At 40.5% G+C, this 23,823-nt stretch overlaps 1 protein-coding gene across 3 annotated transcripts in view; it reads left to right on the top strand.

Annotated features, from left to right (window-relative positions):
* The first annotated feature begins 6,532 nt into the window (after positions 1 to 6,532).
* Positions 6,533 to 23,823, top strand: part of spata6 (spermatogenesis associated 6) — an 89,832-nt gene continuing 72,541 nt past the window's right edge. For 2 of the 3 annotated variants that reach the window (XM_069938573.1, XM_069938571.1), the window contains exon 1: positions 6,533 to 6,730. In XM_069938573.1, coding sequence (XP_069794674.1) covers positions 6,683 to 6,730 — 48 coding nt within the window. In that variant the 5' untranslated portion in view covers positions 6,533 to 6,682. Of the gene's footprint in view, positions 6,731 to 15,002; positions 15,428 to 23,823 lie in introns of all 3 variants that reach the window. The other variant, XM_069938572.1, reaches the window with a different exon arrangement.

Below are 23,823 nucleotides of genomic sequence, written 5' to 3'. Positions count from 1 at the left end.
TCGTTTGGCCATTTTTCGTAAGGGGTTTATTACATGTGAGTTAGGCGACAGGTCGCAGATGTTAATGAAAGTAAACAGAGGAGGTGGGGGCAATTAGCAGGTTGACAGACCGGCGGCATTGCATTTGCAAAGCATTCTGGGATTTGTAGTATTAGCTGTGCATGTGCTATACTGGCGCGGCGGCCAGCGGGCCAGCTCTAAAACATATTTGATATGATTTTGCAGGCCAAATATAATTATATCACAGGCCAAATTTGGCCCGCGGGCCTGAGTTTGACATGTGTGCTCTAGGGGACCAATTTTGTCCCTTCTTACCCTTTCTCTTAATATACTTGTAGAAATCCTTTGAATTTACCTTCATATTATCTGCTAAAGCACCCTCGTGCCTTCTTTTTCCCTTTCTGATTTCCTTTTTCAGTATTCTCTTACATTTTCTACACTCTGCAAGTACCTCATTTTCTCCTTGTTACCTATACCAGTTATACACCTCTCTCTTCCTCTTAAACATATCACCAATATCCCTTGAAAACCAAGGTTCCCTGTGTCTGTTAATTTTGCCTTTAATCCTGGTAGGAACATGCAAACTCAGCACCCTCAATATTTTGCCTTTGAATGTCCTCCATTTGCCAGACACATCCTTGCCAGAAAACATTTTATTCCAAATGACTCTTCCCAGATCCTTTCCACAAAATTGGCCTTTTTCCAATTTAGAACCTCAACTCGAGGACCAGACCTATCCTTGTTCAGAATTAATTTCAAACTGATGACATTATGATGACTGGACCCAAAATGCTCATCTACACCTTCACAGACTTCTGCCACATGACCTGCTGGTTCCCTAATAGGAGATCAACTATTGCATCCTCTCTTGTTGCTACCTCTACATATTCATTTAGAAAACTTTCCTCAACATACTTGACAAACTCTGAGTATGGGAGTCCCATTCAATATGCGGAATGTTAAAATGCCCTGCTTCCACAACTTTTCAGAATTATAACATAGAGAAATCAATAAACAGCTAAATGAAAGTAGTTAATGATCCAATTAAATAATACCAGAGAAGAATCCTTCCTACAGTTGAGCATGTTTTCAGCAAAGGGAATTTAAGGGAGAATGATAGCTAGTTGGGAGAGATACCTTTAAGAAATGTTGTAATTCCATCATTATTCACACTTTCTAGTGGTCAGATGTCAGTGTCTTGGATATAGAAAAACACAAAGTGAAAACTGCGGAGCTGTAATTGATATTATTACTTATTCGACATTTGCTGAATGGGGCTGTTATAGCAATTGAGAATGAGGATTAATAAAAAAAATGAATAAATGGCTTTTGCCACTTAATTTTTCTGTAAGTGTGGGGCAGTCTGGTTTAATGAAACCAAATCAGATTTTATTGACTTATTCTTTTTTACATTCATCTGTATGATACAAGCCAAGATAATTGCTTCTTTTACATTCCCATGTAAAAGAAACATTGATTGCCTTTCACTTCCTCAAGTTCAGTGGTTCTCAACCCTTTTCTTTCCACTCACATACCACTTTAAGTATCCCCTATACAAATAGGTGCTCTGCGATTAATAAGGGATTGATTGAGGTGGTATGTGGGTGGAAAGAAAACCACTGTTTTAATCGTACTTAATTGACTCGTTATGTGCACGGTTTCATAACTCCAAAGGAAATGGGCCAATGACAATGTTTTTCTCAAGCAAAATATTCCAGTAACAATTAGGTTTAGACCAGTGATTCTCAACCTTCCCTTCCCATTCACATAACCACCTTAAGCAATCCCTGACTAATCACAGTGCACTTAAGGCATAGGGATTACTTAGTGGTATGTGAGTGAAAAGAAAAAGGTTGAGAACCATTGATCTAGATACCGCTTGACCTGCAGAGTTTCTTCATCACTTTTGTATGTTGCAGTAGACCTCTGCATTTGTAAACATTATTTGTTTAACTCTGACAGTGTTTTAGCTTCTTTTATTGTTCACTTGAATGTAGATTGAATGTGTGGAAAGAAGGAAACAGCTTTTTGATGCCATATGATATGGAAGGGAAGATCATTTTGATTATATTTATGGGTCTTGATCCATATTGATGAAATCTTTGCTAGCTGCAGTCATACGAGGAATCAAGACATATGGAAACTTCCTCATGATAAACAGCCGATGGAACAAGTTACAAGTTTAACCTCCTGCCTGCTGGGATTATCCAAAACTCAAGTACATCATCATAATAACAGCTGGAACATTTCCATCGCTCAATTTCTCTATCAGAGGCGTCCCTCTGGTGGAGTCGAATCTCCTGGATGGAAGGTATAAGGCTCGTTGAGAAGGACTCATTTTGAACTAAATCTTTGGGGACCCAATCCTGATAACCTTTTAGATACTTTAGCTACTTTATCTGCTGCCTCATTAAGTTAAGAAATCACATCTTTATCATGGGTATGTGCTCAACTTTAAACTGCAAACAAATTGGTATATTGCTTGGCCCCTTTAAGAGTATTCCTGGCTGTTATAGTTCTGTGCTCTGCGGTATTCTGCATAAACTGGCTGCGTTATCATTTCTTCTGGGCTTCCTGCCAATTTGCCTGGCTGGTTGAGTGGTATCTTATGTTTTTCTGCTGAGAACAGCTTAATTTTTAAACTGTGCAAATGCAGACAAACGTGTTTTAACAAAAACATCTAGAATTTTCCACAGACTTTCTTTAAATCTTAACTTCTTTGTTCCAGTGGCTGGATGATTTATCATGGCTCTGGGTTCGAGCACTAACAGAATCTGAAAATACTTTGGGTACTGCTGGCACAGAGGGGACCGCTGCTAGAGTTCTAGATACGGGCAGATGATATGCTAGTGGTGGTCCTTAGTGGGTCCCCGAGTAGTACTCGGGGTCACTCGTCTCTTCCTCCTCCATCAGCCTTAGGACTTCCATTTGACTACGTTGTCTTTGTTTATCCTCCTGTGCAGAAGGCTTCTCCTGTCTACCCTTTGCTTCCACCCCCACCCCCCCTTTCCTGATTTTACCTGTCCTGCTCCTTTCTATGTGCATAATCTTTCTGGAGGACATCCATAGGATTTACTGTTCCCCCTTCTGCCAGCTTTACAGCGTTAGTTTGGCAACCTGCAAGCCTATCTCTTTTCTTTCTTGTGGTAACAGATGCCACTTTCCAATTACCTCTTTAATCAATTCATCATCCCAAGTACCCCCCAAAGGCCAGCCTTCTCTCCCAGAAACTTTTTGAATTATATTTTCATCCTCCGGATAGTCATATCGACACAATCCCCCATTGTACCTCAGGATCCCAAAACCTGAGCTCTCCAAGCGCACACACACACACACACACACACACACACACACACACACACACACGCGCGCTCTTATTCAACCACAGTCCCGGACTGCCGAGTTCCCTGAAATCTCTCCGGAGACATTCCTTGGTCTCTGACCCAACCCTTTTACAGGTCTGTTCCCAACCCTTTTACAGGTCTGCTCCTCCCCTAAAAGGGACTTTCAGGAGGAATCTCCCCAGACATTGTTGGTCTCCGACCCGGACTGCTACTTGCTGACCCTTTTGAGTCAATTCCCAACTCTTTCGGGTCTATTCCCGACCCTTTTACAGGTCAATTCCTGATCCTTTGGGTCTATTCCCTACCCACTCGGATCTAGACCACCAAGGTAATACTTAAATGTCCAGTTTTCTTACCTTGGTCCATGCACGGAGTTACCTGATCAGTGCTGTACCTGCCTCTTTGCTTTCCATACCGGTTCACCCAGACTTTGTCTGGTCCTTAGTTAGTTCATTCAAGGTGCCAAGCTCACAAAGTACCAAGACCATTCAAACCTGATACCCTATAAGCCATGATCCTTGGAAGATGACGGGATCCTGGATGAGTTTCCAAATTGTGAGAAACACAGCTCACTGATTAAATAATTTCTCAGAGTCAATCGGTGAAGCAATATAACCTTTTATTCAACATTCTTGCAAGAGCAGGTGTCCTTCAGACAAGGCACACTCAACAATCTTTTTTTTATACATTTCTTTGTGTTAATAGCCACTCCTTTGTTAATTTAATTGGTTAGTTAACTGAGTAATTGATATGTTAGTTTAACCTATCAAAAGCTGTTCTGCTCCTCATCTTAAAGGCCGCCCTTGTTTATTTCTCCGATTCCCATGATTTTTCCGACCCCAAATCTTATTTATTTTTATCCTTATTTGGTACAATGCTTTGTCACATGTTCCTGTTCTTTTGCAGTTTTTTTAATATGTCAAGTTGGCCTTGCCTGCAATTTCTTGCAAGAACTGTCCTTCTTTTGTATTCCCTTTTCTTCTCTCAGGTCTCATCTCTGTACAGCCATTGTTAACACTGATTATTACATTTTTCTGAAACAGCACTTTGAATAATTCTCACATTATATACTCTGTCACATTATTACTTTTCAATTGCTCAAAAGTCATTAAAGTTGAACCTTGAAAACAATCTTTTGTCTTAATTCCTTTGTTAAACCAAATATCAAAAATGCTTATTATTTATTGTAAAAATAATAAGTTGATTCTGACTCAATATCATTCCCAGTATCTGAAAATTTCTTATTTCCATTTCGAAATGTATTTTACTCCATATTTTAAAAATGTTTTAACAAAGGAATATCTCTATCTCTAATAATAAATGTATTATTCCATTTATATATAAAATTCTCTGATTTATCTTCTCCTATTTTATTCATTTCTATATAAATCCATGGTGGCTTCTCTCCCTCTTAAAAAAAAGTAGAGAAACCTCAATTGTGCGCTGCTCTGTAAAATATTTAAAATTTGGTAATTCAAATTTCCGTGTTAATTTTTCTAATGCAACTCTTGCCTTTTTTTTTATTTTCCAAATAAATTTCCTTACATACTTGTTTAGTTCTTGAAAAAAAATTCATGGTATAAATAAAGGTAGCATTTGAAATAAATACTGTACTCTAAGGAATATATTCATTTTTATACAATTAACCCTTCCTATTAATGTTATAAGTAGTGAGGAACAACACTTGATTTTCCATCTGGGCATTCTCCAACCTGATGGCATTAACATCGATATATTTGGTTTCTGCTAACCTACTCTCCATTCAACCTCATTTCTCTTTCTCTTCTTTCCCTTAGCTCTCTACCCTTTTCTCTTTCTATTCAGAGCCATCCCTCCTCCCTCTGCTTGCTGTTGTGCCCTCCTCCCTTATGCACTTTTACCTCCTGTCTTTGGGATCTTGCTCCACCCCATAACATTTTGTTTGGACTCCTGCTGACATTTTCCCATGCCTTGATGAAGGGCACCAGCATCTGCAGTATAGTCCTTTAGTCAACAACCAGAGAATCATTTTCCTTCATTTGCATTGTTCAGCTGGTTTAGAATTTTTTACATTTCAATGAGGTCATCTGTCATTTGCAGAAACTCCAGAAAATAGAGGCTCAGCCTATTGTTTTATTTGTTCCTTGAAGAACAACCTGCTTTAACCATACACTCAATTTCTGTCATAGTATACTTTTTGTTACTGTGCCAATAGTGCACATTGCCTACTGGGCAATGTAGTTCTTTATTATACATGCATAACACATCTTTCCCCTTTTTTCAAAAAAACCAACACAATACTTTGTAGTAAAAACACACCAAAATGCTGGAAGAACTCAGTCGGTCTTTTCAGTATCCATAAAAAGAAATGATACATTGCTGATGTTTCGGGCCTGAGCCCTCCTTCAAGGACACTGAAAAGACTGGCTGAGTTCCTCAAGCATTTCAGCGTGTTTTTAATACAATCAGTGTCTGCAGACTTTGTGTTTTATGTAATTGGTAGGATAAGTAGGGAAGAACCCAAAACTTCACTGCTTCACAGGCAAGGAGCCCATACACTTTGAGCAGAGTCTTAAGGGGACCATGGGCATGAATCTAAATTATTACCTGAATACTTTGCTATCACATGCTTAAGACACCAGGATTTTTTTTCTGATTTCAGACTAATGAACATGGAAGTTTCAAGTTTTAGTCTCCCTCTCGTTTGAAGTCTGCAGGAACCATTCAAGAATTTCAATATTTTTGGCTCCTTGGTGATTCAGTTTTTGTAGGAGGCTTCTTCTGTACATCGTTAAGTCCAAATCACTTATTTCCTCTGCTCTTTACTGAATTCTGAAACACTCCCAATCTTCAAACCTATTGGATTTTCCAGCAACTTCACCAGCTTTTGCTTTTTTAAAACTTTTTTCCGTTGTGCTTTTGTCCTTATTTGTTACAAATCACATACTTAAATGAGGGTACTGCTTTCTAAGATCTTTGATGTTCCTGGAGCAGTCTGGCAACCTGGAAATTTCAGATTTAGTTTGCTTAAGGTCACTCCAGTAAAACACACACAGAAATGCTGCAGGGACTCAGGTAGCCTCGCAGCATCCAGAGGTGGTTAAAGAGACGTTACCGAAATTTTGGGCCTGGACCCTTCTTCTTGAGACTCCAACTCCGACATCATGCGCCACGTCAATGGTGGCAGTGACGTGGTGGCGTCACTTCCTCAACCCGCCGCGGACAGGCACCATGACAACGCGGTAGCATTGGGATTCGATTGGCGGCTGTTGGCTTCCATCGGTTTGAACTGTTCATTCGAGCCGCAACTTCCGGAAGCCTTAACTAAATCAGTTGATCAAGTTTCTGAATGAAGAGAAATGCCCAACAAAGTTCTGAAATTGACGGTGGACTTGAATATTAAGGCGGTGAGTGCGGCCTGATGGGTCATTTCAGGCAGTCTGACCAGCGGGCAGCCGAGTTGGTCATGGCTCTGATTGGCATAACGGCAGACCAATAGGATGCGAGAAAAGCCCTGTTCTCTGTTGCCTTTGTGATGTATTAAGCCACTAACGAGGCGCTGGGGGCGGGAATATCAAATTGAGGACAACTTGTTGCAGAGAAAGGCCCTTTTTTGCCTCAATTATTTTTGTATTCTTTCCCTTCCCTTTCAACAATTTGGTTTCGTGTTTTGACCAATTTCTCCATTGCATTTGGCAGTGTTTGATTTTCAGGATTTTTTTTAAAGTGGAAAGTAACCCCATCCATTGAGATCGAATCTGCAACTGTTCAAAGTAGTTGAAATTTAGTAAATGTAGGAGTACTTGTAAAGTACGGAGGTGTTGTGGGGTATTGTTTTTTTTCTGCAGAAAGTTGGTAGTTAAAGTGATTGTATCTTTGGATTTTTTTTTGTGTCATGTCCTATCTGTCTGCTTTCTTCTCTGTGTGGCATATCGTTTCTTCCTTAAACATGCTGCTTAAAACCCATCTATTTTGATTTCATTCTTGTGTATCTGCATTTTGGTGACATCCTCTTTTTATGTTTCTTCTATAAACTGTCTGGTGTTGGTTTATTTTATTAAATATGTGGGTTTCCTCTGGGTGTTCCAGTTTCTTAGAACATCCCAAAAATGCATGGGTTGGTAGATTAATTGACATCAGTAAATGGCTTTTACTCTGTAGATGAGTTGCAGAATTAGGGGAGAGGTGATGGGAATATGGGGAGAATAAAATGGGGTTAGTGTAAATAAGTGGTTGAAGTTCTTGTTTTCCATGTACTTGTGGGCTAAAGAATCTTTAGCAACGGTTCTCAACCGTTTTCCCACAGAGCATCTATGGCATATGGGAAAGTGGGCCAAGGAATGGCAGATGGAATTTAACTTGGGCAAGTGTGAGGTGTTGCACTTTGCTTGGTTAAACCAGGTCAAGGGTTACACAGTAAATGAAATGTTTTGCCAGAGGTAATAAATATGCAAAGTCTAGCTGAGGCTTTGTCCATTAAACATCTAACAAGACCTAATACCTAATGGTATTCCTTCAAACAGCATGTAACAGACCACTTCGGCCAATGGGTCTGTGGCACTCAATTTACACCCAATTAATCTACACCCATTTAACCCTGCAGCCTGGTAGGTTTCGAATGATGTGAGGACATGGGTTCCCCTGAGAAAACCCATGCAGACAAGGGAGAGTGTGGGATTCAATCCCTGGTCCTGATCACTGGTGCTGTAGAGGCATTATGCCATCCGGTCTGCCCAGTAGAACAGTGGGATCTGGGAATACAGTTACATAATTCCCTGAAAGTGGTGTCACAATCTATTTGACCAATCATTATTTTTTTTTTCTTGTGAAAGTTCAGAAGTGGTACGTTTGTTGTATGGATGGAGGTTAAATGTAATGTTATTGAAAAAAAAGAGTTTGTTACTTTTGTTAAAGAGCATATCTCTTTATTTTTGACTGAGAATATTAATTCTGTGGAGAGTCATTTTGTAGTATGGGACTCGGTAAAAGCTTATATGAGGGGACAGGTTATTAGTTATTCTACGAGAGTTAAGAAACAATTTATGGCAGAAAGTTTAATGTTGGAAAATCAGATTGCTGAGTTAGAGAAAGACTTTCAGAAGGATCTGGCTGAAGACAAAAAAGCCACATTAGCGAAATTGAAATTGCGTTATAATACTTTACAAACTTATCAGTTTGAGGGTTTATTTAATCGAACTAAACAACGTTATTATGAGTTGGGAAAAAGAGCACGTAAGGTACTTGCTTGGCAATTGAAAGCTGAACAGGCATCTCGGACTATTAATGCCATTAAAAAGAATTCAATAATTACCTATAAGCCTCAGGAAATTAATGACCAGTTTTATTCATTTTATCAAAAATTATATACTTCAGAGGGGAAGCAGGATAATGGATCTATTGAATCTTATGATTCTAAATTGAGGTTACCGGTATTAGATGAAAAAGATATCCAGGAATTGAAATCTCCATTTACAGATTTTGAAATTAAGGAAGCTATACAGGAAATGCCAAATGGAAAGTCCCCAAGGGACGATGGATTTCCTGTGGAATTTTATAAATTTTTTTATGATGATTTATCTAGTGTATTTGGAGATGTCAGAACGCTTCCAATCCCTTTTCAGTGCCAACCGCTCAGTCCAAGAATCCGCCCTGCTCCAGCTCCGTCAACAACCCTTGAGTCTAGAGCTGGATGAGGTCCTTACCCGGGAAGAGACATATAAGGCAATTGAACAACTGAAAAGTGGCAAAGCAGCAGGTATGGATGGAATCCCCCCAGAGGTCTGGAAGGCTGGCGGCAAAGCTCTGCACACCAAACTGCATGAGTTTTTCATGCCCTGCTGGGACCAAGGAAAACTGCCTCAGGACCTTCGTGATGCCATCATCATCACCCTGTACAAAAACAAAGGCGAGAAATCAGACTGATCAAACTACAGGGGAATCACGCTGCTCTCCATTGCAGGCAAAATCTTTGCTAGGATTCTCCTTAATAGACTAATGCCTAGTGTCGCCGTAAATGTCCTCCCAGAATCACAGTGTGGTTTTCGCGCAAACAGAGGAACTACTGACATGGTCTTTGCCCTCAGACAGCTCCAATAAAAGTGCAGAGAACAAAACATAGGACTCTACATCACCTTTGTTGACCTCACCAAAGCCTTTGACACCGTGAGCAGGAAAGGGCTTTGGCAAATACTAGAGCGCCTTGGATGCCCCCCCAAGTTCCTCAACATGGTTATCCAACTGCATGAAAACCAACAAGGTCGGGTCAGATACAACATTGAGCTCTCCGAACCCTTCTCCATTGACAATGGCGTGAAGCAAGGCTGCATCCTCGCACCAACCCTCTTTACTATCTTCTTCAGCATGATGCTGAAACAAGCCATGAAAGACCTCAACAATGAAGATGCTGTTTACATCCGGTACCGCATGAATGGCAGTCTCTTCAATCTGAGGCAAAGATTTTGCCTGCAATCTGAGGCGACTGCAAGCTCACACCAAGATACAAGAGCAACTTGTCCGTGAACTACTCTTTTCAGACGATGCTGTTTTAGTTGCCCATTCAGAGCCAGCTCTCCAGTGCATGACGTCCTGTTTGGCCTGGAAGTCAGCCTGAAGAAAACTGAGGTCTTCCATCAGCCAGCTCCCCACCATGACTACCAGTCCCCCCACATCTCCATCGGGCACACAGAACTCAAAACGGTCAACCAGTTTTCCTATCTCGGCTGCACCATTTCATCTGATGCAAGGATCGACAAAGAGAAAAACAACAGACTCGCCAAGGCAAATAGCGCCTTTGGAAGACTACACAAAGAGTCTGGAAAAACACTCACCTAAAGAAACACACAAAGATCAGCGTGTACAGAGCCGTTGTCATTCCCACGCTCCTGTTCGGCTCCGAATCATGGGTCCTCTACCGGCATCACCTATGGCTCCTAGAATGCTTCCATCAGCACTGTCTCCGCTCCATCCTCAACATTCATTGGAATGACTTCATCACCAACATCGAAGTACTCGAGCTGGCAGAGTCCGCAAGCATCGAATCCACGCTGCTGAAGACCCAACTGCGCTGGGTGCGTCTCGTCTCCAGAATGAAGGACCATCACCTTCCCAAGATCGTGTTATATGGCGAGCTCTCCACTGGCCACCGAGACAGAGGTGCACCAAAGAAGAGGTACAAGGACTGCCTAAAGAAATCTCTTGGTGTCTGCCACATTTACCAACGCCAGTGGGCTGATATCACCTCCAACCGTGCATCTTGGCACCTCACAAGAATCACAGAGGTGTTTGAGATGCAACATCCTTTGAAGAAGACCGCAGAGCCCACCTCACTGACAAAAGACAAAGGAGGAAAAACCCAACACCCAACCCCAACCAAGCAATTTTCCCTTGCAACCGCTGCAACCGTGCCTGCCTGTCCTGCATCGGACTTGTCAGTCACCAACGAACCTGCAGCAGACGTGGACATACCCCTCCATGAATCTTCTTCCACGAAGTGGCAGTGGATGCTGCTCGGGCCTTGCACACAGCATGCTTTCATTGCGCCTCGATGATGCAGTTGTCTTCCACGAAGCCAAGCCAAAGAATACAAGTTACTGAAGAACAGAAGTTGCCGGAATCTTGTTCAAGTGCTTTAATAACTGTTATTCCAAAAAAAATAGAAATCCATTAAAGGTGTCTTCATATAGACCTATTTCTTTCTTAAATGTAGATTATAAAATTATAGCCAAAGTACTAGCTAATAGACTTGCTACGTACTTACCTAAGTTGATACATACTGATCAAACAGGTTTTATTAAGAATAGAAATGCATTTGATAATATTCTTCAATTAATTACTTTGGTCAGTGCATACCAAAAGCAGCCTAACCATCCTACTATGGTGGTTGCACTAGATGCAGAAAAGGCTTTTGATAGGGTTGAGTGGGATTTTTTTATTTAAAGTTTAAATTTGGCCCTTTTTTTATTGGTTGGGTTAAAGCTTTATACACGAACCCGATTGCTAGGGTGGTGACAAATGGTCAGATTTCTTTACCATTTTTAGGTTGACTCGTTCAACTCGGCAGGACTGCCCATTGTCACCTGCCTTATTTGCATTGGCTATTGAACCATTAGCTCAGACTATTAGGCAAAATGATGAAATTAGAGATGAAGGCTATGAATGAAGAATATAAGATTAATTTATTTGCAGATGATGCATTGATAAATTTGACAGAACCGGAACGGTCGTTGAAGCAGTGACAAGAGTGTTTGTCGAAATTTGGAGAATTGTCAGGATATAAAGTTAATTGGGATAAAAGCAAAATTTTACCAGTTGGGATAGGAGATTATTCAGAATTTAAAATTATTACAAAATTAAAGTGGACAAATAAAATTAAATATTTAAGTGTGTCTGTAGACGTTAATTATCAGTCATTATATCAGTTAAACTATGTGCCTATATTAAAATGGATTAAAGCAGATTTGATTAAGTGAAAAGATCTTCCATTAACTTTGATTGGAAGGGTCAATTGTAATAAAATGAATATTTTTCGTCAAATTCAATATTTATTTCAGTCAATACCTTGTTTACTTTCAAAAGGTTTTTTTCAGGATTTAAAGAAGGTAGTGCGGGAGTTTTTCTGGAAATGTAAATTAGTTTGAGTGGCATTGTATAAACTTGCATAGAAATATGCGTTAGGTGGACTTCAGTTACTGTATTTTCTAAATTATTATGAAGCGGCCCAGTTGAAATTTATGAGCAGGTTGATGGATTTAGATTATCCTCCTAGCTGGGGTAAGGCGGAAATGGCATGTATTTCTGAGGTTAAGGTAAATGAATTTATATTTCATTGGAATTTGAATTTGCTACACGAATGTAATATGCTGGTATTGAAACATTTGTTAAAGATCTGGATTAAAAAAATAGGATTTTGGGATCAAAAGATAAATTATCAATTTTAACTCCATTGTATAATAATCATCTTATTCCTTTTTAAATGTTTAATAATTATTTAAAGAGTTAGGATTTTAAGGGTATAAAGACAATACAGGATTGTTTTGAAGAGGGACAATTTATTTCTTTTTATCAATTGAGAGAAAGATTTGATATATCTGTAAATTCTTTGTTTGTGTATTACCAACTTAGAACTTTGGTAAAGGATAATTATGGTAGAGAGATGAATTTACCCACTTTGTCGAGATTTGAGTCTTTGATTTCCTTTGTACAAAAGAAGGGTTATATTTCGGTTATATATAATTTGTTACAAGATAATATGGATAAACCAGACTGGGAAAAATCTAAACTTAAATGGGAGAGTGATTTAGTGTTTATTTTTCATGAAGATGATTGGGTGGATATGTGTCAGGACAATGCAATCAAATGTAAGATATGGAATGATTAATTATAATTTTTTACATCAACTATATTTGACTCTGGAGAAATTAAAAAAATATGGGTTTATTAATTCAGATTTATGTTTTAGATGTGATTCACGTAATGGAACTTTTCTACATGCTGTTTGGACTTGTGTTAATGTTCAACCATTTTGGCAAGGAATTAAAGTAGTTTTGGAAAAATTGTATAACTTTATATTACCATTAGATCCAACGATCTTATTGTTGGGTAATTTGATTTCATTGAGGGGATTAGGTTTGGATAAAATTCATATTGCTTTTGTTCGTTTGGTGTTATCAGTAGTGTGTAAATGTATTGCGAGTATTTGGAAAGATAATACAGAGATTAATATACTATGTTGGCCTAATGAATTGAAAGCTTGTATTGTTATGGAAAAAATTACTTGTAATTTACATGATAATTATTCCCTTTTTGTTAGCAAATGATCTCCGTGTTTGAAATATATGCATTTAGATGTACTTTGAATTATTTTCAATATTTATAATTTTTTTTATAATATATATCATTTATATCTTTGGCTCCCCTTAAGGGAGTTGGCTGGGAGGGCGGGTTTGGGATTTATCTTGTAAAATCAATTTTTGATTATTGGATTGAATGTTACTTTTTTAAATATCTTTAAATAAAGTTTGGAAAAGAAAGAAAGCTTTTGGCATATTGACCTTCATGAATCAAAGTATTGAGTTTTGGAGTTGAGATGTTATGGTAAATTTATATAAGGCATTGGTCAGACCAAATTTGGAGTATTGTGTGCTGTTTTGGTCACCTAACTACAGGAAATATATCAATAAGATTGAAAGAGTGCAGGGGAGATTTACTTGGATGTTGCCCAGACTTCAGGTTCTGAGTTACAGGGAAAGGTTTTAAATAGGTTAGGACTTTATTCACTGGGGCATAGAAGAATGAAGGGAGATTTGATACAGATATTTAAAATTGAGGGAAAAGACAGAGCAAATGTAGGTATGCTTTTTCCACTGAGGGTAGGTGAGATACAAGGGTGGCACGATTGGCATAGTGGTTAGCGCAATGCCTTTACAGAGCCAGTGATCAGGACCTGACATGGGTTCAAATGCTGCACTGTCTGTAAGGAGTTTGTATGTTTTCCCCTTGTTTGCGTGTGTTTTCTCCGGGATTTCGGTTTCCTCTCGCCCCTCAAAAAAGTACTGGGATGTAAGTTAATGGGATGTAAATTGGGCGGCATAGACTTGTAGGACCGAAATGGCCTGTTATAGTGCTGTATGTCTATATTTAAAATAAATCAGAGGGGAAAGTTTCAGGGGAACATTAGGAGGAACTTCTTCACACAGAGAGTGGTGGGAATGTGCAACAAGCTGCCAGCTGAAGTGGTGAATATGATCTCAATTTTAACATTTAAGAAGAATTTGGCAGAATGGGAGGGATATAGAGGGCTATGGACTGGGCTTAGGTAAGTAGGACTAGGCAGAAAAATAGTTTGGCACAGACTAGAAGGCCCGAATGGCCTGTTTCTGAGCTGTAATCTATGTTTCTACTTGTCTCTTTACCTATCTTGATAACTGTAAACCTTCCACCCAGGCAGATGTTAAGTTAGAATGAATTTTACACTGCTACTAATAACACTGGACAATGAAGACTTTGCTTCCTGAATACTTTTGGGTGTATTTTATGGAATTTGGACTACTGATCATGAAAATCACCTTAAAACTTTTCCTAAATTTTTTATGTTTTCTATTTTTGTGATTTCCTATCATATTTTAAGTCTACTTCAGGCATACAAAACCATCAAGTGCAACATGTTAATAAAAATTCATTTTCTGAATTCGCACTTGGACTTCTTCCTTGCGGTCAGTGATGAATGAGGTGAAAGGTTTCACCAGAACATTGCAAGTATGGAAAAGAGGTATCAGGGCAACTGGAATCCATCAATGCTGGCCAACTATTGTTGGATGTTGAGGACAAACAAAAATTAGCGGCAAAACATTTTTAGGTCAATTGAACTAATGCAATTTGTCAGCATCATTATGTGATAAAACATGCTATATTCAATCAGAGTTAATTTATTAATAGTTTCTCCAACTTCCTATGTGATGTAGCAAATCTGAAATTATCTTTGTGTTCAGGTTGAAGTTGCCTTTCATAATCTCCATTTTCTTTCCCCAGGAAGCAAGCTGTTTGGGAAAAAAAATTGTTGATCAGTGTAGTCTTGAAATGCTATTCCTTGAGGCTCTGTCATCATAGCTGGATACTTCAACCTAACTTTAAGAGAATGTGCTACCAAAATAGTATCAACATGTCTTCTGTCTGTCCCACCAGAGGCCCACCCTCGGCCATGGCTATACATCCAGTAAAGACGCCTACTGCTCCATCTTCCACCTACATTTTGGGAAATTGGACAACGAGGCTGTGTTCCTATTTCTCCCATTATAAGGGGAAGCTGACAAGTGACAATCTGGTGAAGAAAATTAAATAATACCAGTCTGAGGATACCGATAGCACACTACGTGACTGCTATGAGTAAGTTGACTGGTATTCGTTCAAGATTCAGTGGACAGCCGAAATGAATATGCCACTGACACCACAGACTTCAGACTGTATGTCAAAGAAATTAATCTGTCTTACCCACTGGAAACCATGAATACATTGGACGCTCAACTCCCTATAGAAGTCCAGGACTGAAGTATTCAATTTGGATAAGAAAACTGGGTATGGCCATCACAAAGCCATCAAATATACCAATAGTAAGTACCAGGTCAGGTTAGATCCTCATACAAACCTCACAGATACCTTTTGATTCTGGCAAGGTATGTCAGATTATTTGGTGACCAAACAAAGTTAGGAAGAATTACAGGCAATGTGTCCCTCCCTGACAAGCTCAATGCATTCGGCAGTTGCTTTGAAAAGTGTGTAATTGTCACTTGCCCCAACAGCCTCGTGTGCAGCTGTATCTGTACCCACGGTCACTGCTGCAGATGTCAGATTGAACTTCCTGAGAGTGAACCTGTGAAAAGTATCTGGTCCGGATGGAATCCCTGCCTGTGCAGTACAGGAAGGACATAGGTACTCTGTTGGCATTATTTGGTGTCAGGATACAACCTTTTCCTCAATGCTATCAAAATGAACAAGCAAATAATTGATTTGAGGAGTCAGAGGGGCACATATCACTGTATGATATTAACAGTGTTGAGGTGGAGTTGGTGGAGAGCTTCAAGTTCTTAGGAATATATAATCATCAACAATTTATCCTGGTCCAACCATGTATCAAAGTCTTTACTTTCTGAGAAGCTTGAGGAAATTTGGCATGCCCCTGAGGTGTCAACTTTTATAGATGTACCACAGAAAATATCCTGTTTGGATACATCACAGCTTGGTACGGGACCTACTCTGCCCAAGACTGCAAGAAACTGCAGGTGCAGGGAATTGTAAACACAATCTTCTCAGAAAGTAAAGAGGCAGCATCCATGAAAGACTCAGGCCATCGTGCAAATGAACCTCACCTCCACCACTTCCGTCTATACCTCCTGCTGTCTGCTAATATGTTAAAGGACCCATTCACCCTCATAATACTCCTCCCCTCTTCCATCAGATAAAAGGTGGGCTAGAAAATATGATCTACAGATTCAAAGACCACTTCACCTGTTGTTATTAGAAACTTAAATGGATTCTGTGCAACATGATTTATTCCAATACTATTCCTTAGTTGTTTTTTTTGTTCTTGTTTTGTTTGTTTATTGCACTACTAGCCATATGAGTTGACTTGCCTGGATATTGTGCAAAATGAAGCTTTTTCTATATCTTGGTACAAATAATTCAATTCAAATTGGCTGAGTAACAAGAAAATGAATAGGGATAATGGGCATCTTCTTTTAAGTGGTTAAATGTGACTAGTAATGCCTTACTATATTTTAATGACAATTAATGGACAGAAAAGTTGTACATTTGTTTTTACTGACACAAATGAGAAGCATTATAAAACCTGCTCATGTATAGACCAAATATACAGTAGACTGGATTTCTAAAAATCATTTGTCTTTCTGCAATGCAACATTTCTCTTCTTTTCTCTCTTCCCTGCCCCCTATCCAGAAAACTTTACTCTTTCCAGGTGATGTAGTTGTTCACTTGGGCTTCAAATTTAGAGTACCGTTTTGACATTTGGGATGTGGTCCCATCTATACTGGAAAAGCTAAATGCAGATTGATTGATTGCAAATGTCCCTGAAACAAAAGCATAAAATGCTGGAAATACTTGAAAATCAGGCTGCATCTGTGGGAAGAGAAACAGAGTTAATGTTTGAGGTCATTAAGATAGATAATTGATTTGTTATGAAATATGATTCTAGTGTAAATTTATTTGCTAACAGTCTTATCAAGAACTTTTAGCAAATAAATTTACACCAGAACCATATTTCATAACAAAACAATTATCTATCTTAATGATGTCCAAATATTTACTTTGGGGCCTCAGAATGTATCAGAGGTTTTAACTGTAACTGTTTTTGGGTTTGTTAGAGTAGGTCATATACAAACACTTTAAAACAGATCTTATTTGAAATACTGGAGACATAGTGGCTTCTCACACCTTTTTGCAAGAGATTTGAAGTGCTCAAGAGATGTCACTAATGGATTCTCGTTTACCCAAAAGCAACAGATGAAAGGGAATGCTGGCTCCACTATTGTCTGCAGGAGACTTGCTGTTGTAAGAGGGTCATGTGGTCTTGCAAGCAGAGAGAATCAAACCGGCTTTCTCTCAGTCTCAGTGTGTGTGTGTGTGTGTGAGAGAGAGAGAGAGAGAGAGAGAAGCAGAGATCACTTGACAGTGTCAGTCAGCAGAAGTAGCTGGGACTGGAATAGGACAAGCTGGCAAGCTTTTGGAAGACAGCCTGGTTGAAGCCCTTGTGGTTCATGCAAGAGGAGAGGACTGGCTGTCTAATGTTTCACTTGGAATAAGGGAAACAAAAAGGAACTCTGTGGTGACCTGAAAGAAAGAGGTTATCATCTGGAGAACCCTGATGGGGCAAGTTTCGTCAGCAAGACACTGAGGTGACTGATGGAAGTACACCAGTTTTGGATGTCCTGGAACAACACATGGGTCTCTGAAAACCAACAAGAACCTTCCTGAGCGGTAACCATTTACCTTTTGAGCACCAAAGCCTGGTGAACTTTATAAATATTAAATTCTGTGCACAGTATAAGAATTGCCTGCAACCAGTGAACTTGGAGGAATGAGAAGTGAGATTGGACTGAACCAAAGAACCTTTCTGAACTTGCACACACATTAGAAGGGGGTTAAGTTAGGTTGTTAAGTTAATAATAGGTAAGTTAAAGTGTGATTCTGTTTTCATGTTTAAAGATAATTAAAAGCAACCTTTGTTTTAGAAACCATTTGTGTTGGTGAATATCTATTGCTGCTGGGTTTATGGGTCCTCTGGACTCCTAACATAACTGATGTTTATAGTTTTTCCAGTGCATTCCCATCCATGTACATTCAACAAACAATGTTTTTTTTCAACTTGGTGCATTATATGCATGTACTGTTTACAGAATTAGATCAGGAGACCAGGTGTAGAGGCAGTGCCCGTATTTGTTTGAATGGGGCTTCCTGGCCTTGCGTGATAAATGGGACAATCTCAGCGCATTATTTTTTTTTAACTTCCTTCCTGTAAAGTTTTTCAAATTTTATTTTAGTTTTTTAATGTCTTCTGAATTTTTAATGTTTAACATCTAAATCATATAAGAAAACTAAAAGGCTCTGTGTATCAGGAGGGGGAAGAGAAAAATTGTTCTGGATTAGGCTGCTGTAATGTTCTATGTTCTAAATACATTCCCTGCAGTTGGGAGAAGCTCATCTAATGTGGCCCATTACAACCACTGCTATCACTTCTGCAATTATAGAGCTATGAACTCGATAATGGAAAATCAACGGAAAATGTTTATTATGGTTGTATACGTTGTCTCAGTGGAACATTGAGAGGATTTTACTTTGCTTTTTGGATGTAAACCCAGTTGGAGCATACATTTCATTTATTTCATTATTAGTTATTCTTTTCAACCCCCACAGCCAAAGATTTTGGTGATGCTGCTGATCCAGTCCTAGGGAGAGCAGGGCTACGGCCTTTCAGACTCCTCCATGGGGTCCTACTACCTATCTGTCCCATCTGACAGCATTAAATTGCCTGTAGAATGGGGCAGTTGGGGGGAGGGGGTTTACCTTGTTGTCCCTGGAGGTCCATATTCCTAAACTGCCCATATTTGGCAGCCTAAACTTTGAGAGTCGTGAGCTCTGAGGAAGCAGCTGATTGGTAAAGGACACCAGAGCAGGAGATCACCTACCCCCCTCCGACAAGGAGAAAACTTGAAAATGAGGTAAACAAAAAAGACTGCAGATGCTGCAGGAACTCGATGGATCAGGTAGCATCCATGGAAGGCAAAAGATAGTTGACGTTTTGACCTGAAATCCTTCATCAAGTACATGCAATTTGGGTATGATTTGGGAAGATCTAAATCAGGTATTAAATAAAATCACAAAAAGCAACATACCAAAAAATCCAGAGATCTTTCTTCTAAGTAATACAAGAAGAAAAGAATTAGGCCTCAAATTGGATGAAGCGCAAAAAAGATTTATTATGATAGCCTTAGCTGTAGCAAAAAAATGTATAATGTCAACTTGGAAATCAGAAGAAAGCCTGAGAGTACAGCAATGGTACATAGAAATGAATAAATGTATTCCATTGGAAAAAAAATAATATATAATTTAAAAAATAAAGTCACATTATTTGAACAAATTTGGGAACTCTACATGGAACACAACAGAAAGGGCCTCCACCCCCTAAAATGATAGAATGAGAAGAAGACGAAATGAACTGACCCAGTGTGTAACAATTTTCTTGTTTATTCTCATTGTATGAAGACATTTTTTAATGGGTTTATTATATTGTATAAGTTGAACATTTAATAGGTTTGGAGGGGGGTGGGAAGGAGGGAAGGGGGGAAAAGGGGAGAAAATGACATTGCTTATATTCAAGAGGGAAATGTTTATGTGTATTTTGATTAATATGGTTCACAGTGTGAAAAATAAATAAAAAAAAAAAAAGAATATCAAGTAACGGGCAGACCAGAATAAATGGATGTGTGGAAAAAAGAAATGGAATTAAAATGGCTGGCCATTTGAGATCTTTGATATTGCAGCAGATGGAATGAAGGAGCTTAATTAAACTATTCCCTCAGTCTGTGCCTGTTCACCCTGACATAGAGAAGACCTCATCGAGACCAGTAGATGCAGTAAATGACCCCTGTAGATTCTCTGTAAAGTGTTGCCTCAACTTGAAGGACTGATTTGTCTTATGACTGGTGGTGAGGTATGAGATATAGGTGCAGGTGTATTATTTGGTACAGTCACAAGGATAACTGCCTGGGGAACAATTTTTAAAAAATTTAAACAACAGAATGGTAACAGGTCATTTCAGCCCACGACCCCATGTCGCCCAATTACACCTAATTTTTTAAATTTTTAAAAATTTTTCATGCTATGAATCATACTGACCAAAATACACACAAACATTTCCCTCTTGAATATACACAGTGTCATTTTCTCCCCTTTTCCCCCCTCCCTTCCCTCCCTCCTTCACCCCCCCTCCCCACCCACTCAACGTTCAACATATATGATACATTAAACAATATCATCACACAACGAAAATAAACAAGAAATTTGTCCAATTACACCTAATTGATGTACAACCCCTGGTAAGTTTTGAACAGTGGGAGGAAACTGGAGCCCCTTGATTCAACTCACGCAGACACGGCAAGAACATACAAACTTCGAACCCAAGTCCCGATTGCTTTGCTGATCGTGCTGGTGTGGACATGAAGGAAGAGATCCCTCCACAAAGCGGTGAGGGGAGGAGAAGATGTGTCTGATGGTGGGATTATGTTGGAAATGGTGAAATTGCAGAGAATAGCTTGGATGGACAGGGTGGTAGGTGAGGAGGAGGGGAAACCTGTCCCTATTATATCAGGATGGGGCAAGGCCAGGTGTGTGGCATTGATAGTAGTGGAGGGGGAGACTATGTTTACTGAAGGAAAAGGACATCAGATATCCTAGAATGGAAAGCCTTGTTGTGGGAACAGATACAGCAGAAATGGAGGAACTGGGGAGAAGAAATCACATCCTTACAAGAGACTGGGTTGGAAAAGGTGCAGTTCAGGTAACTGGGAGTCTGTAGGTTTGTAAAAGATGTCAATGTCTGTGTCCTGAGAAGGAAACAGCAAAATCAAGAAATGAGAGAAAGATACTGGAGATGAACCAAGTAAATTTCAGGACAGGGTGGAAGTCTATGGTGAAGTTGATAAATATACAAGCTCATCATATGTGCAAGTCATTATCAATGTCGCAGAGAAAGAGTTGAGTTGCTTTGCCAGTGTAGGTTTGCATCATGGATTGTTCCACATGGCCAAGGAAAAGATAAATAGCTGGGACTCATGCAGATACCCATAACTGTCCCTTTGATCTGAAGAAAGTGGTAGGAGTTGAAGGAGTTGTTGAACCTTGGAGAGGACCCTACAGAGTAGGAACCAGTAGGACCAGGCTGCAGCTCAGGGCTGAGAGAGCAAGGGCCTTGTATCATGCCTCAAGCTGTTGATGATTGGCTTCTGGGAACCAGCTATTGGGTCAAGGATTTGTGAAAGTAATGGTGGCGAGCAGGGTTTCTGTTGGGCCTCAGGTGTTGACACCTGCCTAATGCTTCAGAGGTTCAGAGTTGTGCTCAAGGAAGTGTGACTTGGATGCCTCGAACTCAGGGTCACTGCTTAACAGTCAGGAATTGTCTGGCTGCCGACGTTACAGAGGCGCAGGAGAAGATGGCAGGATCCATGGGCACTTGGTGCTTCCAAAAGGAAGTGTCTTATCTTGACACTATTGCTGTAGTAATAGTACCTTGTGTGTCTTTGCAGAGCAAACAAAAGAAAGAATTTTGAATGTTTTGCGTACATGACAATAAATGGAATTTTGAATTTTGTATCATTATTTTTACTGAATTTAATAAAAAAATACTTGAGCTACTTTCTATATTTTAAGTTTTTTTTTCTGTAGCTTTTAAGCATTGTGTCCATTGTGGGGAAGATTCTGGCCCGCATCCTGCTCAACCGCCTTCTCCAATATCTTGAGCAAGGTCTGCTCCCAGAAAGCCAGTGCGGTTTCTGTGCTGAACATGGGACTGCGGATATGATTTTTGCTGTGCACCAACTCCAGGAAAATTGCCAGGAGCAACACAGTGACCTCTTTGTGACCTTTGTTGACCTAACCAAAGCTTTCGATATGGTCAGCAGAGAAGGCTTGTGGAAGATCATGGAGAAGTTTGGCTGCTCCAGCAAATTCATCACAATCATCCAGCAGTTCCACAATGGTATGATTGTGAAAGTTCTGGATAATGGCGACGAATCAGAGGCCTTCCCAGTGACAAATGGCATTAAACAAGGCTGCGTTCTTGCCCCGACTCTGTTCAGTATGGTATTCTCTGTCATGCTGACAGATGCCTTCCATAACTACGAAGAAGGAATCCAGATCAGGTACAGGACAGACGGCAGGTTGTTCAACCTCAAGCGCCTGCAGGCAGTTACAAAGGTGCAAGAGACTGTCATCAGAGACTTCTTGTTTGCTGATGTCTGCGCACTCAACGCCAGCACAGAGCAGAAGATGCAGAGTGAAATGGACTGCTTCTTACAAGCCTATGACAATTTTGGTCTCTCTATCAGCACCTAAAAGACCAAAGTTATGTACCAGCCTGCCCCAGGAAAGCCATACCTGGAGTTGCGCATCACGGTGAAGGGCCAGAACCTCCAGGCAGTCAACAACTTCACTTACCTGGTCAGCATACTCTCTTGCACAGTGAACATAAACACTGAGGTCAACAACAGGATTGCCAAAGCCAGCGCTGCCTTTGGCAGGCTCTGTGAGAATGTCTGGGAGCAGAGAGGACTCAGCTTTACCACCTAGCTGAAGTTCTACTGTGTAGTGGTCCTTACCACCCTGCTTTATGCCAGTGAGACCTGGACTCTCTACAGAGGGGTGTCAAACTCAAATTCACGGAGGGCCAAAATTAAAAACTTGGACTAAGTCGAGGGCCGAACTAAATATTTATTGAAAATTTTCAACAACATCTGCATGTTTTCTCTTCTTTCAACATATGTAATGTTAAACTTTAGGATATAACTTTAGGAGGATAATGTTACAGGTCAGGAGTAGGTAGCTCAAGTTCACCCTTTGCTTGACCTGAGGAAAACATATTTGGTCCCTGTGGAGATGTAGTCAGCATTCACAGGCTGTGTCCATTTTGGCCTGCATCAGGACTCAAGATTTCCTGCTCACTCCTCAGGCTCTAGGCCTCTATTCACCCTCGACCCACCATCCCTCTACCTGACCAGTCCTTTACCCAACCTCTACTCACCCCTCACTCCACTCGCTCTGCCTCTACCACCCCATCCTATACACGCCCCTCTACTGCCTCACCCCTCAACCTGTTCCTCCCTCTACCCATCTCTCACCCTCTAATCACCCCTCCCCTACTCGCCCTGCCCCTCCCCTTTTACCTCTTCCCTATCCACCCCTCCTTCTACTTATCCCTCCCTCTAACTGCCCCTCGCACCACCATAACTTCCCCTGCCCATTACTCCTCACCTACACCCTCTGCCCACCCCTGCTTACCCACCCACTCAGGCCCAGAGCGCTGCTGATCAGCCTTTGCGGACAGCCACTATCTCTCTCTTCACGTGCAGGGCCGAACCAGCCGTCCCTGGGGTCCGCGCGGGTGCAAGCGCTGAAGGCCGTGGTGACCGGGAGAAGTGCGCTCGCGCTATGGAAGGGCAGTCCAGTGCCAGTCGCGCGGGGCTCGCGCTGCCTGGGGGCCGTGCGCAGCCTGCCATGCCCGTCGCGCCAACAGGAAATCACAGGCGCTCGCCCATCCGTTGCACCGCTCGACAGGTGGGAGAAGTGACTGGTTGTGCGGGGAGCCTTCCAACTGGCTTGCCGGCTGATGACATCGACAAACTTCTCGTGTTACAATTTCTCGTGTTACAATGGGGAAGGATGTGCAATGAAGGGGGAGGATGGTGAGGGTGACATTACCAAAAAACAGCATCGGCTCTC

Source organism: Narcine bancroftii, chromosome 5, assembly GCF_036971445.1.
Source record: "Narcine bancroftii isolate sNarBan1 chromosome 5, sNarBan1.hap1, whole genome shotgun sequence".
Classification (NCBI taxonomy): Eukaryota; Metazoa; Chordata; class Chondrichthyes; order Torpediniformes; family Narcinidae; genus Narcine; species Narcine bancroftii.
This window is presented reverse-complemented; position numbering and strand designations above follow the sequence as displayed.